Source organism: Taeniopygia guttata, chromosome 26, assembly GCF_048771995.1.
Source record: "Taeniopygia guttata chromosome 26, bTaeGut7.mat, whole genome shotgun sequence".
NCBI lineage: Eukaryota > Metazoa > Chordata > Aves > Passeriformes > Estrildidae > Taeniopygia > Taeniopygia guttata.
The window spans coordinates 5,391,520-5,407,759 of record NC_133051.1 but is presented as its reverse complement, the minus strand read 5'-3'; the positions used below and the strand labels follow the sequence as shown (position 1 = coordinate 5,407,759).

The 16,240-nt window shown below is 53.9% G+C and overlaps 1 protein-coding gene across 1 annotated transcript; it reads left to right on the top strand.

The window, feature by feature from the left end:
- Positions 1-2,455: 2,455 nt before the first annotated feature.
- KCNA10 (potassium voltage-gated channel subfamily A member 10) lies at positions 2,456-14,902 on the top strand. The gene is made up of 2 exons (XM_002196286.7): positions 2,456-2,650; positions 11,179-14,902. The coding sequence occupies exon 2, from the start codon at positions 11,250-11,252 to the stop codon at positions 12,798-12,800; it is 1,551 nt and encodes a 516-aa protein (XP_002196322.1). The 5' UTR covers positions 2,456-2,650; positions 11,179-11,249; the 3' UTR covers positions 12,801-14,902.
- Positions 14,903-16,240: the final 1,338 nt, after the last annotated feature.

Below are 16,240 nucleotides of genomic sequence, written 5' to 3'. Positions count from 1 at the left end.
TCTGCTTTATGGCAATGTGTGCAGGGACCAGCGAGGACATCAAAACACTCCGAGGAAATATTTGTTGCCTTCAGCCTGCTCCAATTAAACTGTGAGGACCTGGAGTGAAATAATTCATCAGGATTTCTGACAGGCTGAAATCCATGGCTGCCAAGGAGTCGCTTAAATTCCAAAGCGTTGGGAGCATCCGTTGCATGGGGATGAATTAAACTGGGAGGGGATGGGGTACAGGAAAGATGATGTCAGGTTTAGGCTGCAATAATAATAATATAGTTAATGGGATGTCTGTTTTTATGTTGGTTTGGGAATAAGAGAGACATTTTAGGTGATCCCAAGGAGGGAATGTGGGAATCCCCAGTGCACAGTGCTCACTCCAGAGACAGAGATGGGTTTGGGGAGGGAATATTGGGTCAAAACTGCTGCTGGTTCTATGGATTTGGTACAGTTTGTACTTCGTGGTGAGGAATAACATGATTTTCTGAGGGTCTGGTTTAGGATGTCCTCCCTGGTCCTGCGGGTCAGTGCAGGAGCCAGTCCTGGTGCTGGCTCAGTTCTCACTGCTTGCTCTACCAACGCCTCCATCCTCCAAATAACTGGAAAAGTCCATGGAAAACCAGTCACTGGGGGAAGGGATGGGTGGCAGAGCTCACAGGGATCAGAGGTTTTCCTTAGGTAGTGTTGGGTTGAGGTCCAGCCAAGCATCATCCCAGGATTACTCAGTAAGAGCTGATTTGTGTTTGCTGTGTGAAGAGTTTCACAGCCTCAGCAGGAATCAATCTCTAGAGATTGCAGAAATTCAAGCCAAACAAAGCCTCAACCAAATAAATAAATAAATCAGCAAGACAGTAATTTTTTCTCCCAATTTTTAGTGGGAGAAAAATTGATTGTCTTGCTGATTCTCAGAGAGATAGGATTGGGCTTCCTGGGTTGAGCTATTCCAACCCCAAAATGGCTTAAAACTGCAGCTTTTATAGGCAAGGCTCTGTATCTGTGCCCTGAGACCGATCCCCCATTGCATCCCAAGGTGGAATTCAGCTCCTGGGATGCAGCTGGGAAAACTGTGGCTTTGCCTGGCTGTGGAGTGGGGCAGCTGTGAATCCCCAGGCTGCCTCTGTTTGTAAAGGTCATGGGAAGGAGATGGGGAAATTGCTCCAAGGCAAAATCAGCTCCAGCTTCCTGAGGGAGCCCGGGGCTGCCAGGGGAAGAGTGACCCACGGGGAGGCTTTTGGGGGTTTTTTTGAGATCTTTTTTCCACAGTTGGGGGGAATTTTCCAGACCTGGTTTTCCAGGATTCTTTTATTTCCTTGGGTTTTCTCTGGAGTAACACCTTTGGGAGACCCCAACTTTGAGACCCCAACTTTGCACACTCCACTGCCTCTGGAAGGGCTCAGTGCAGGCTGATCTCAATATTTTCCTATCCCAGTTCAGCAGCACAGCATGGAAACCTGCCCCAATTACACAGGCTGGAATAAAGCTTGAGGGAAAACTCCGCATCCCAAGATGCTGGCAGCAGGATTCAGGATGCAGATGACTTTTGGAGGTCAGTCAGGAAATGCCCTGGCTGGTGCTCCCCCATTCCTGTGTGTCCGATCCCTTTCCAGGGTGATATTTTTGCCTTTGCTTGGGAAGTTTTGGGGCAGGGAAGGAAGGCAGAGCTCACTGACACTGAAGGAATGCATGGAAAGGGAAATAGTTGTGGTTTCATAAATCCTGCTGGAAAAACGGGCAGAGGTTTGGAACAGCAGCTGGGCTGCCTCAAGTGGAGGTGGTGGGTGATGCTCACAGCCCCGATGGATCATTGGAATAACAGAGGGATTGTGGCCACATCCAAAGCTCTGCCCAGAACCTGCTGAGAGCTGCTCTGGGCTCAGAGCAAGGCACAGCCAGGACCCAGAGCTGTCCATCGAGGTGTGCCACCCCCCACAGGATCTCATGGATGAACAATTCCCCCTGCCCATAGCAAAACAGGATGGGAAAAGCCCTGAGGAGGCAGTTCCAGCTCCTGGAGCTCCAGCAGTTTGGGAGCTCAGTGCTGGCAACCACAGCTCTGGGAACAGAGGATTTTCCTGCGTGCCAGAGAAGGGCCAGACTCGGGTGAGGAAGTGGCTGGACAAAGGGCTGGAGGGGCCCTGGGTGCTCGGTGTGTGTCCGTGCTGGCACTGGGAGTGCTGCAGGCTCCTGGTTTTCCAGCTTTTCTCTCCGTGGGTGCAAAGAACCAGGTGCCTGTGAGCCCTGTCCAGAGCACCCCAGTGAGCCGCCCTGCTCGGAGGGGACAGCCAGGGTCACACCTGGGCATCACCCCCTCTTCCTCTGCTCCCCGCTGCTCCTTCCTCACCCTCACAAAGCAAAGGCCTCAGACCCTTTTGTAGACAAGAATAGGCGCGCTGGAGCCCTGGCTGCCGCCGGCAGGACCACAGAGGGAGCAAAAAAACCCATTTCAGGCACAAGGAGAATGAGGGCAAGGAGTCCCACCGGGCTCACGTGGGCACCGGCATCGCCTTTCCGCAGGAGCGGCTGGAGCATCCCCGCGCTGCCGCCGAGGCGAGGGGCAGCTCCGCCGGGCAGCCCCGGCTGGTGCAGCCCCGGGGGCGGCGATGGCAGCACGGGCACCCCGCACGCCGGACGAGGATGAGGACGATGCCCAAACCGGGTTTGTTGCTCCCCTCTCGGGCTCAGCCGCCGTGGTGGCCGGGGGAAGTTTGGGGGGCAGAGGAGAGGAGAGTTTGGTGGGTGGGTTTGGGGCACTCGGGTGCTGTTTTTCTTCTTTTTATTTGGTGGGTATATATAACCAGGGGGAAGTTTAGTTTGTCCTTGGAGAAGCAGGGAGGGGGAAGTGTTCCTGGGCACGGGGTGAGTGCTGTGAGGAGCCCCGGATTTACCAGGAGTCAGAGGCTCTCACTGGCATCATCTCGGTCACTTTAAGTCCTAATTACTTTTTGTGGGTCCAAGTTCCCCTGTCCTCTCCCGGGGCTACCGTGGGGGTTTCTGGGCTGGGCTGGGGGCTGCCCTGACCTCTGCAGTGGCTCTGGCTCAGCTCATGAAGCCACAAGCTCGGAGCGACACCGGGACCCCAAACCTGCCGCCGGCTGCTTTCAGTGCTGCTGTTGCAGAAACCGGGATCAATGCAGGATCTGTCTGACCCGATTAGCGGCTTCCTATTGCTTTCCATTTATACCTTCTCTCCATTTTTGGCTCCGGCCGCCGACCTCCTCCAGGGTTTGCTGCCAGTGCAGATTTTGAGGGGGACAAAGTCCTTTGTTCACCCCTAGGAGCAGAGCGAGGTGACAGCACCGAGCTCTGGATGCTGCTTTGGGGGTGGGGAGCGGCTGGAGGGGGGCGGCTCTGCCTCTATCCCAGCACTTTGGGACAGGCTGGGAAAGTTTCCCATCGATTTGGGATCGGATTCGTGCTCGTGTTACAGGGCAGTAAGCAGGAGGGGGGCAGCGCGGGGGTGGCCGCCTGCCCCGGCCCCCGGCAGGCGCCCGGGCGGGGCCGGGATGCTCCAGAGGGAAGGGGTCACTCCACGCACCTCCTTTCCCACAGCCCTGCTGCTCCAGGCTGCTCCCAGCGCTTCCCAAATGCTTTGTGGCCATTCAGCAGCCACTTCCCAGAGCGCGCCCCACACTTCGCAGCAGCAACTGCTCCGTGAGTCCCAGGGGGGACAGAACCCCAGCCCCAAAGAGCCCACTCAGCATCCCCAAAAAAGCCACCGCAGCACCTCACAGCCAAAAATCCATTTCAATCTTTTCCTGAATCAGGCTAAAACCCCGGCTCGGAGTGCAGGGAAGATGAGCAGGGCTCAGCAGCAGCCAAGCCTGGCCCGGTCCCAGATTGTCCCTGTCCCTGTCCCTGTCCCTGTCCCTGTCCCTGTCCCTGTCCCTGTCCCTGTCCCTGTCCCTGTCCCTGTGCCCTGGCTGAGCAGCCGGCACCGCCGCAGGGCTGATTTCAGCCCATCTGCCTCTCCCTGCTACCTGCGCTGGGCTGTGGCAGCTCTCACGGCACACCCGGTGCGGGACCCCGCGGCTCCCTCCGAGCAGGAACCAGCCCTCGCTGGTTATTAAATTACATCCTGACCCGGTTAATCCATAGCTGATTAATTTTGGACTCCATGGTTGGGTATAAGAAAGGGTTCATCTGTCTCGTGGTGTGTACTGTATGTACTGAGCTCTCTGATAATCAGATTTTTTTTTTTATATATAAAAAAATAGGGGTGGAGAAATCAGAAGGAGGTATGAAAAGTGGGGAGGGCTGTAGGGTGGACATGTCTCTGCCTGCCGTGGGGCCAGCAGTGATGGACACTCCAATCCAGCACTGGGAATCCAGCTGGGGATCTTCCCCATGTGCATCTTGTCCTGGAGAGCTCCTGCCTGGCTTTATGGCACATCCACCGCTCCGGGGAAACTGAGGCACAGGGATGGAAGCAGCCCACAGGAGTTGGTGGCTGCTTGTTCAGGCTCATAATTTGTTTCCTGGTGCAATTTCATGGAATTCTGGAATGGTTTGGGTTGGAAAGGATGTTAAAGCCCATCCTGTCCCACCCCTGCCATGGACAGGGACACCTTCAGTGATCCCAGCGTGTCCAAGCCCTGTCCAGCCTGGCCTTGGGCACTGCCAGGGATCCAGGGGCAGCCACAGCTGCTCTGGGCACCTCTGCCAGGGCTTGCCCACCCTCACAGGGAAGAATTTGTCCCAGATACCTCATCTGAACCTACCTCTTTCAGTTTAAAGACAATTTGTGTGTTTAAATGTTGAGGTTCATCCTGCCCCCCCTTGCCACAGACAAACTTTAACCTCTGCTTTTAGAAGCAAAGAGGTTTCAGGTCTGGCTGCTCCTAAGCCCTGGGCTCTCCTGCGGCTGGAGAAACCCTGGGACTGCTCTGAGCCACACCATTATTTCAGTGTATTTTGGCCCCTTTTCCACTTCTCCACTGTTGTCACAGTCAGGACTCGAAAGCAGAGGCAGCTTTTGCCAGACCCCATCATCCCCTGGAAGATCTGAATTAGTCTTTCCTGTATTTTCATCATTCATAAACCACCAGCATCTCCCCTCCTGCTCATTTCCACACATTTGCTTGGAATTTAAAGGGTTCAATTTGCAAACACCTCTCCTGAGGAGGAGGATGAGTTTTCACAGCGAGCCCAGCAGCTCCTTGATTCCTTCCAGAGAGGATTCCTGCCCCGCTCCATCAGTGCCAGGTGCCCGGGGCACCTCACTAAGCCTCCAAGGACACTCCCTGCTGGAATCAGAGCTCGAATATTTATAACCCCAGCCCCAGTCGAGGGCGTTCAAGGGTCTGGGGTGTGGTTTTACATGCAGCACCCCCCAAAATCCAGCCCTGCTGATGCTGGGGGACTGTTGCTAATTGAGGGGCCCTTCAATTAGCTGGAATGAGAAATAAGAAAAATTCCCTTGGTGGAAACGCCGCGGAGCCACCTGAGCTCCATCCCAGAGCCGCGGGGCTGGAATTACCGAACCCCAGGTAATTAGTGCTGCAAAGAGAGGACAATTAGCAGAGGCTCATTAGTGCCCTGAGCTGCTCCGTGGCCCGAAGCCGGTGCCGGATCCCGGCAGAGCCCGGCTCACACGGATTTCACAGCAGCCTCTGCGGGGCACCGTTCTGCTTGGGAATTCAGGAGAAGCGAAGGAATTGTGGCTGCCTGGTCCCACTGCGGGCCAGGACCTGCAGGACCCCCCAACCTCCTCCTTGTCCCCACCCCGCTCCGGCTCATCCGTGTCAGATCAGAGGGGAAGGGCTGCGATGAGCTGCTCGGTCTCCTGAGCGATTTCCCACTGGGAAAATGAAGCTCCCTGTCCAAACAATAACTCAGGGACCTGCTGCCAGAAATTCCTCCTCTGCCAGCTAATCCCTCTCTGGTTTTGGACAGGCTCGGGGGTGGTTTATCTCCCCTCTGGTGTCGGAGCTGTGCGTGCAGAGCTGCTGAGCAGTGATCCCCTAGCAGGACTCGCTGGATTCTGGTGCATCCCGGATGCAGGACACCCTCAGGGGCCAAATTTGTCCGTGGGATAAATCCCAGCAGAGCCGGTGATTCCATGAGCAGGGGATTAGAGGGAAAGAAACGCCGGACGAGTGCCTGGGGCAGCCTGGCTGGAAGGGGGATTGAAATCCTTCGAGCCAAGAGCGTGTTTAAAGTCACCTTGGCGGAATACAAAGGCAGAAGCTTCCCGGCGGTGTCCGGGGTGCAGCCGGGCTCCCCGGAGATGAGGGAGTTGTGTAACTGTCCCGTTTCTTGCAGGCAGTGATGTTATTCCGGGCATCTCCCCCGTACCCATCTCCCCTGGACCACAGCACAGTTTTCACCCCAGGGATATCCCCGCTATCCCAGATCCGCTCCTCTGGATGCTCTTCATGCTCTGCATTTCCCTCCGCCAGAGCTGCTCTTTGCCCGGGTGCATTAAATGACCCTGGCTAGTTCCAAGTAGATTTTGGGAAAAAAAAAAAAAACACCAAAAAAGGTCGGATTTTACCTACAGCCCCCATCACCCTGTGGTCAAAGCCCTTCCAAAGCTGGGTTTGGAGGGGAGATGGATGTAAGCTGAATCGAAGTGCCAGGAATCTAAATTTAATTATTTTTTGTTAATAGGTGCCCTCACTGGGATGAGGGTAAATTTAAGGACTGTAGTTTGTAGGGATAGAGAAATGGTGTGTAAAATGCTAAAACCTCCCTGAAGGACCTGATCAAAGGTCTGGGTAATCTCCTGTCCCTTTTCCATCACAGAAGGCTGGAGATGTCTGTAAGATGCTCCAAGCCGGGCTCTCCTCCGGGACAGGGAGGTTTAATGTGCTCATTAACGCCATGAGAGAAGAAATAGCTCAGAGGACAGAAAAGGATGCTGGAGGGGGGGAAATCGAGGTGAGCGGGTCCCTCAAGAGCAAAGGAACGTCACCGAGGAGGAATTCAGGAATTCAGGCTGAAGCCGGCGGGTAGAAATGTGCCACCTCCTCCTCTGCCTTCCTCCGTCCTGGGAGGGCGAGGAGGGGATGGAGGAGGGAAAGGAGGGTGGGAAAATAACCTGGGTGAAGGTAGAGGCAGGATCCAGCCCTGGGTGAGGCCAACGGGGATAAAATCACTCTGGAGTACCCAAGGCGAGATGGCCGCGAGCACTAGCAAGCTCTGGAATGGAAAGAAAGAAAAAATTGAGAAAAAAAACCCACCAAAATCCCTGTTATTTTAACAACTCATGCCAACCTGCCTAGTCCTGTCCACCCAGAGTGCTTATTTATTAATTAATTAATTCCTGGAGGTGACAAGCCCGCTGGCGCTGGGGTCGGAGCCAGCACCCAGCTGCACCCAGGCGGGAGGAAGGGCCACGTCCCTCCTCTCCCTCGTCCCCCGCCGATGCCCTTTGCTGGGCTGTGCCAGCTGTACCCGCTGCTGCAACTGGTCCCAGTCCCCCGGGGCGGGGACCGAGATGTCCCACGTGGGGGTGGTGGCACTGTGGCCGTCCCCTCCTGGAAAGGCGCCCGCTGTCCCCACGACCACAGGCGAGAGGTAGGTGGGCAGCGGGGGATGCTCCAACCCTTGGGCTTTCCCCTCCCCTCCTCTTTTTAAAGCCATTCTTTTATAGTGATATTAAAAGGAGCGCTTTTGCCCGCTGGCAATCCCCCTCCCGGTGCCAGCGGGGTGCGGGTCCCTGTCCCCCCTCTCCGGCTCCCTCCCGGGGACCAGCTCAGACCTCGCCACGTCACGGACAAGAGCGGTCCGCGCTGGACCATCCGGAGCATTATTGGGGATTAAAGGTGGCATCCGCCAGAAGGACACGTCCTCCCCCGTCTCGCGGGCAGGAGGTGGGTGGCCGGGTCCCCCCTCCCCGGGCGAGGGGGAGCGGGGAGAGGGTGACCCCAGCGTGCCACCAGGGCTTGCCATGGAGCCCCGGCTGATTTCTGGGCTCGCAGGGGGATGGCGGATCCCGCTCCTGCCCAAGCCCGGCCCCGGCGCGGGGCTGCCAATTCCCCGCTGAGGCCAGGAGAGAGGAGCCCTCCCAGTGACATGGGCTGCGTTATCCCTCCCAAGGGTACGGCTGGACTTTTTGCTCATCACTTTCCCTACACATCCCTGTCTGTGTTTGATAAGTCTCTTCCCAGATGCAGAGAGCCCTGGCGCTTCCATGCCCTGTCCAGGTAAGTCCTCGCAGGTGCTGGAGTGGGCGGGCAGCGGGAAGAATCTCCTCCTTTCTCAGCCCTTCCCGGGATGATGGGGAGGGGAGGGGACAGGAGAAGGGAGAAGAGGCTCAGCATCTCCAATAATCTGGAAAAACCTTGGGAATGGGCATTGTTCACCGCAGGGGGGTCAAAGGAGGGGGAGGAGGAGGGCATTGCAGGCAGGAAGGTTTCACTGGATGCAGAGAGCCTGATGGAAACCACAGCCTCGACTCACTGGGATGTGATGGGTAAAACACAAACTCTCCCTCCAAATGACCTTTCTCTTTCACCGTCGCTTTCCCTCGCGTGGTTTTTTTGTTATTATTATGATTTTCCACAGGCAGGGATTTCCGTGAAGGATATTAGTTAATCAGATTCTGAGAAGCAGATGTTGGGTGATTTAGGAGGAAAAAATGAGGCAACTTTCTAGTTCAAGCCTCAGCTGGAGCCCGGAGCGCGGTGCAAAGCTTAGGGAGGATGTTTTGTGGCTTTGGATGCACCGTTAATTTTGGTCTTAATTAAAAACAAGACAGATAAGGTGGTTTGGGGCCAGGTGGCGCCTCCCTCCAGTGATGGGACAAACGGACATCAGCAAGCTCTGGGGCTGTAAAGGAACCTCAGAGCCCTGCATCCCATGGGAAACTGTTGCAAGGACTTGAAAAGGAGCTGAAGTGCTCTGGGAATTTAATGGTCAGATTTAGCTGCTCTTTGTTCCACTGCCAAGAGAAGTTCCTGTACCTGTGGACCCCTCTGGGTCCTTCCCCTGGCTGGAGGTGTGGTGGGCCAGGTCAACTCACCCTGCCACTGAACACTAAACTCTGCTTCAGACTTTATTTTATTCTGATTTAAAAATCAGCTTGGGATTTATATTAAGAAAAAATAAGAACACAAGAAGGGAATGATGTGTGCTGGTTTTCTTCCTTTAATATTTATTTTTCTCTTGAAAGTGCTTTATGTGAGCCAGATTTGTTGCAGTATCCCTTTGTAGGCCTCCTGATGCTGCTGGAAACAGGGTTATCCTCACCTCTGGGATGCTGCTCTGATGCCACAAATCATCCTGCCAACACCAGCTTTTCACAAAGCCACTGAACAGTCCAGCCTGGGGTAAATCCAGCCCCATGGAGAGCAGCTGCACCATGGGCATGTCCGAGCTGGGCACGGCTGGGGCTGGAGGACTCAGGTTTGGAGTCCTTGAGGCTCCCCAGCTTTGCCTGAGGTCACTTTGAGGATACAACAATGCTGCTGCAGACATTTGTTCTGTCCCTTGCCCCACCACTCCTCTCTACATGTCCCCAAGAGGGAAATTGGGCACGAAGCCAGCCTGAAGCAGCTCTATAGGGCTGGATTTCTAAGAACAGCCAAGCTTTGTGAGTTTAGCTCAAGCAAAGAAACCTTGTCTGTAAATATCTTATGATAAATTGTAGGATTTGTCCCCAAATCCAGAATCTCTTCTACCGAGGACAGAGCGAGGTGAAGCCTTGTCTGGGACATGGATGCTGGGTCCTGTGTGAACTTCTGCTGCGGGGCTGTAAAGCTGAGAGGAGGAGAGGGAGGATTTGTAGCAAGTCAGGCTCTCCATGCCCATTTCTGCAACAGATTGGGGATTTTGGCTTGTTCTACCCCAGCTGTGTGTCAGCAGGATGGATCCTCGGCTTCTGGGGAGGCAAAACCTTCAGCACCCCAAATCCCTCCAGTGGAACAGGGAGCTCGAGGCACCGGGGGCAGCTCGGGCCCCATGGGGGGTGGGTCCCTGCCAGCACTGGGAAGCAAACCCAGCACTGGGGACATCCTCATCACAGGACTGGCACCACCGCTGCTGCTCTGTGGCCTCAATTGTGTTGCTATTCCTGGCAGTTGAGGGCATTTGGGTTTTTTGTCTCCCTGTCTCTGGAGCTGGCTGGGTAAGAAAGCCAGAGTGCCCTTGGTGAGCAGCGGTCACGCAGAGCAGCTCCACGTGTCCTCCTGTGGTGTCTCATGTCTGGGAAATACATTTGGAGGGGAAATAAATCAGGGCACTGAATTTACTTAGAAAGTTCATTCTGGGGAAAATCTCCACAGAAGTGTTCCCTGTTAACACCTAATTTCTCTCTGTGCTTCTCCCTGAGGCAGGACAGGTAATTTCCCAGCTCCATAACTTGGCCTGGTCCCCGGGCTCCTCTTTAACTTTGCTGGGTTCAGAATGATGTCGGTGTGCGGGGAGATGTGTGCCCGGGAATATTTGGGGGCATGGCGACTGTTCCTGAGCGCCTCTCAGAGCTGGGCTGGGAAATAATCCACCCCGTGGCCTGAAAGGAGCTCTCCAAGGGATCCCAAGGCTTAGTCCTGAGCTTCTTCCTGGGGCTGGGAATATCAGGTCTGTTATGGAGGAGGACTAGGAGAGCTCTGGAGGATGTCACACCATCCTCTGCCTGCCCCAAGGCAAGGGGTCCTGTTCCTACCCCTCTTCCCAGACCAAAGGGGTTCTCCGAGGCTGGTGGACATTCCTCCTCCTGGCCTGCTTCCCCCTGGGCTGCATTCCCCAAATTCCAGTGTGCTTCCTGCTTTGGGAATTGCTTCCAAGCAATGGTTGACCCATCTGCAACGTGCCCAGGACCTCCTGGGGTTTGACCCAATGCCTCTCCTGCCTGGATCAAGGGCTGCCCTTAACTTGGGAGAGCCATGTTGAAAACCTGCAAATCCTGCTCGGAGCTTTGGATCCGCACTTGGAAATGGATGAAAGGACCCCTCTCTCTGGGATCACTGGGGTGAGGCTGGGTGGGACACCTGGTTTCACCCCCATCCCCTGCTGCTGCCTGACCTTTCATCCTTGGGTTCTGTAGGTGGTTTGGGGAGGTTTAACAATGGCAAAGCCGTGCCAAAATGGTCTGCAGGATCCAAAGATCAGTGACTTGCTGGAAGTCATTTTGCTGCTCAGCGTCATTAATGCTTCCATTAAAAACAAAGCAGGATTGTGCAGCCTCAGGTTTGTTTTACCCTGCACATGCACAGCTCAGCTCTGTGTCCCTGTCCCTTGCAGATCCTCCTAGCGTGGGAAAGGCGCGGGCAGCCGGCGTCGGCCGCGGGGATTTCTGCTGAGCTGATTAGCGTATGATGGACGTGGCCAGTTGGAAGGAGATGGAGGTGGCACTAGTCAGCTTTGACAACGCTGATCAGATCGTGGAGGATCCCTGCTACTCCAACGACCTCAGCCCCGCCGGGCAGTCGCGGAAGGGCCACCCCAGCTGCGCCAACCTCCTGTCCAACCTGCGGATCCTCATCAACAGCGAGAACGCCAACAATGAGACCATCTTCTCCAGGTTCTCCACCGAGTTCAGTGACCACCTGGTGGGAGAGAGGGTGGGCATGGATGAGGGGGATCAACGAGTCATCATCAACATCGCTGGGCTGAGGTTTGAGACACGGCTCAAGACCCTCGACCAGTTCCCCGAGACCTTGCTTGGGGACCCGGAAAAGAGGATGCGCTACTTCGACTCCATGAGGAATGAGTATTTCTTTGACAGGAACAGGCCCAGTTTTGATGGGATCCTGTACTATTACCAGTCTGGGGGGAAAATACGGCGCCCGGCCAACGTCCCCATCGACGTCTTTGCTGATGAAATCACCTTCTATGAGCTGGGTGATGAAGCCATGGACCAGTTCCGGGAGGATGAAGGGTTCATCAAGGATCCTGAGACCCTCTTACCAACCAATGACTTTCACAGGCAGTTCTGGCTGCTCTTCGAGTACCCTGAAAGCTCCAGCGCAGCCAGAGGTGTTGCTTTGGTCTCCGTCCTGGTCATTGTCATCTCCATCATCATCTTCTGTATGGAGACCCTGCCGGAGTTCCGGGAGGAGAGGGAATTTAGGTCCACCCAGGAGCTTTCTAAGAATGTGACAGACACCTTGCTGTCCCACAGCACCTTCACGGACCCTTTCTTCGTCGTAGAGACCGCCTGCATCGTCTGGTTCTCCTTTGAGCTCTTTGTCCGGTTCATCGTGTGCCCCAGCAAGACCGAGTTCTTCAGGAACATCATGAACATCATTGACATCGTGTCCATCATCCCCTACTTCGTGACGCTCACCACCGAGCTGATCCAGCAGAGCGAACTCAACGGGCAGCAGAACATGTCCTTGGCCATCCTGCGGATCATCCGCCTCGTCAGGGTCTTCCGCATCTTCAAGCTCTCCCGGCACTCCAAGGGGCTGCAGATCCTGGGGCAGACCCTCAAGGCCAGCATGAGGGAGCTGGGCTTGCTCATCTTCTTCCTCTTCATCGGCGTCATCCTCTTCTCCAGCGCCGTTTACTTCGCGGAAGTCGATGAGCCGCAGTCCCATTTCTCCAGCATTCCCGACGGCTTCTGGTGGGCCGTGGTCACCATGACCACCGTGGGCTACGGGGACATGTGTCCCACCACGCTGGGCGGGAAGATCGTGGGGACTCTGTGCGCCATCGCGGGGGTGCTGACCATCGCCCTCCCCGTGCCCGTCATCGTCTCCAATTTCAACTATTTCTACCACCGGGAGACGGAGAACGAGGAGAAGCAGATGCTGCCAGGGGAGGTGGAGCGGCTGCTGGCCAGCGTGGCCACGGGCAACGGCAGCATGGAGTCACTCAATAAGACCAATGGGGGTTACCCTCGAGACAAGGCCAAAAAATGATGTTGAAGCCCTGAGGGACTGGGCACAGTCAGGTGGGATTGGCTGGAAAATGCATCCAACATCTGCATGATCTGATTTTTTTTTTGTTAAATAATGTGCTGCTGCTTTTTTTTTTTTTTTTTTTAGACATTTTTCAATCTCTGATTTCCTGTGGCTGTTCAAATAAATACCATCTTTCTTATCTCTCTGCCCTGCCCATCAGTCTGGTGTTTTTTATTTGATGCTCATCTGCTTGACATTTCTCTTCTCTGTCCCCGGCGTCAGAGAGGAATTCCCCACACGCAGAGATTTCCCCATTTACTGGAGAGGACAAAGGGCAAAATGACATGAAATGCTTGGCTTGGTGACACTCTGGGGATGAAGGCGGGTCCAGCTCCCTGCTTTGCTAAACCCATTTTAAATAGTTCCTCCCCACCCACCACTTCAGACCTGGGGGTCTGACAAATTCCCAGACCTGCGACAGCTCTGGCTGAAGAATAAACTGGCAAAAAGAAAAGAGAAGGGGCATTTTTAGCTGGATGAGTTCCCTGGTCTGCCTGACTAATTGATTTTGATGGCACAGCAGGGTGGGCAGTCAGGGGTGGGATTTGGGGTTGCTGACCAGGCGCAGAGGCACAGCCACCCCAAAGGTTCAGGGCACCGCAGCTCAAAGCCTGTGGGGGTTTCTGCTGGAAAACTGAGCTCTGAGAGAGGGAATGGGATTTCTCCTGCAACAAATGCTCGTTATCTGGTCTACAAACAACCCTGGGGATGAGCCACTGTGACCTTGAAGCTTTTATTGTCACTTCTGGTGCTGCAGAAGGGGCACAGGGCAATGAGAGCCAGCATTTCCTGACAGCTCCGCTCCCTGTTGTAACAAGGCACTTCTGCTTTCCTAAAAATGCAAATTTCCAGTGGCACTTTGGATGGGAGCAGCCAGCAACAGCTCATTTTGCCATTCTCTCCAATGCCAGCAGGTTTTCTGAGAAAAACATTTTGTTCCCACTTCACTGTTTCACTCGAATTTTTTTTTTTTTTTTTAAGTTTCTGCTTCCATTAAAATCCCAGCTTCTCGTGCAGTGTCTCATCCACTCTGATGTCCCACACCTGCTGCACGGATGTCTCATCTCCTGACAGATCCCCGTGATCATTACACAGCGTGCCAGCATCCCTGGATTTGCAATTTCATTCAGAAAGCAGTGGTGGAACAGGGGTTGGATTTATTGCTCCTGCACTGTTGGAAAATGTGGGTTTGGGCTTGCTGGGATTTTCCCTGTAGCAGAAATCCCACAGCCCTGGTGGGAGAGGGGTGTTATTTTGGTTTTAGGGGATCCTGTGCTCTGTCTTTCTGCAATGAGGGGTTTTGCACCCCAGGAGATGGATCTGAGACATGACCAGTACAATTCCTTTTCCCTCTGGGACAAATCCCACTTACCACCTGCTCTCCCTGTTTTTTCCCATCCCTCCACCATCCTTTTCCCCTCCCTTGCAGCCCTCACACCACCATCTCAGACAGGAGGAGCTGTCAGAGCTGTTTAATCTCCTTCCCACTGTGTCCAAGTTTCGTCATCTGTGGGGACGCTTGGGGAACACACAGCTGGGCACAGCTGGAGGAAGCACAGCTGGGAACAGCTGGGAACAGCACTCAAACATTCCCAGCTCCTCTGTTTCACCCCTCAGTTCTCTCCAGCAGCTCCTTCACATCACTATTTTTATTTCATAGCAGGTTCTTTCTCCTTTTCTTCTAGAAAAATTGATTTTTTTTTTTCATTATTTTGTATTTTTGTTGCTCCTCTCCCCAAATTCTCTCCCAGCCTCTCTAATTGGAAGAACTTTTGGTGGTTTTTCCTTGGGAAATCACCATGAAAAACTCTGATGAGAAGGTTTGGGCTGGGAAATATTCAGCCTGACCAGCCATGAGCACATTTCCATTCCTCCTGCAAACATGGACTGTAATGGTGCTGGGATGGGTGGGTGGGTAGATGAATGGATGGATGGATGGATGGATGGATGGATGGATGGATGGATGGATGGATGGACAACCTGATTCTTATAAACTTGTAAACTATCCTCAAATAAAAGAATAAATGCTTCAAAATCTGCTATGCAGAAAATACTGTTTATTTGGACTAAACTGTTTTTTTCCTGGTTTTGTGCTGCTCCATGGCAACACAATTCCAGCAGGGAATCTTGTGTGGGAGGGCGGAGCTATGGGGCAATGTAGAATCCTGCCAGAGCTCACCCTAGGTCAGGGGTGGCTCCGTGTGCTGGAAAAATTTCTCCTCCAGCCCGTGCTGCCAAAGAAAGGCTCAGCAGTCTCTGTTGTTCGGTCTCAAGGCAGTTTATTGCAAGTTATCTAAAAGATTTTCTTCTGGGGCTGCTGTGGTTTGCTCAGAGCTCAGGCAGAGGCACACACACACCCTGACATCCTCTCTGACTCCCGACTGCTTCTTCTCTCCCCCTCTGCCCAGGGCTGTGCTGTCTTTTATATGGTACATTACGTGTTACATGGGTACAGTTTGTCCCCAGTGCCCATTACCTATATTAAATGGTGCTTTTCTACTCTAAACCAATCTGTGAGTGCCAACATCACCAAGAACATGGAGGGAAGGAAGAAGAAAGAGGGAGGACAGGGCAGGCCCAGATCCCTCCATCTTAAACCCTCTGACCCCCATGTACAAAACCAAAACCCCCCTGTACAGCACTCAAAAATCCTTCCCTTTACTTTGTGACTACTTCTACTATAATATCTAAACTTTTGTGACTTCTTGTTCTTCCTGCAAGGTTGGTAAATCATTCCATGGCTCAAACCCAAAATCACAGCTGTTTCCAGCTGCCTGCCAGGGTCTCAAATGCTTCTGACCTGGGCCCGGAACCTCCAAAAATGTCTGAGGGACATTTTGAGTTCCGACAGAATCCCAGAATGGTTTGGGTTGGATGGGACCTTAGAGCTCATCTCATTCCACCCCCTGCCATGGGCAGGGACACCTTCCCCTCTCCTGGGCTGCTCCAAGCCCTGTCCAGCCTGGCCTTGGGCAATCCAGGGAAAGGCAGCCACAGCTGCTCTGGAAAACAGATAATTGCAGCTCTCCAGCTCTGTGAGATGAGGATAAACTCTGCAGATTGGCTCACACCATGGGGGGAGACCAGGTCCAAGTGGGATCCCTGAATGATGCCACGGGAAGGGGATCAGAGGCATTAAACCTCTCCAGACACGCCAACCTATTTCCAGTTTGTCCCAAAGAGGAGGAAAACCAGGCTACCAACTCCCAGTGTCAACACTAATGATACCTGCAAGAAACCCCATTTCCCTGCACAGTTTGCAGCTTTGTCCCTTCCCAAACACAGGCCCAAAGCTCAAAGCTCAACAAAATCCATAGAAACATCAATAACTTCTGTTCCAGAGTCCAGCCCTAATGAGCCAATCTGTCACGTCCTTCTGCACAGAAGGTGAATTCCCT

What these genes read in the sequence shown, in the direction of transcription:
- KCNA10 (XM_002196286.7), top strand. Translation starts at nt 11,250, where the DNA reads ATGATGGACGTGGCCAGTTGGAAGGAGATGGAGGTGGCACTAGTCAGC.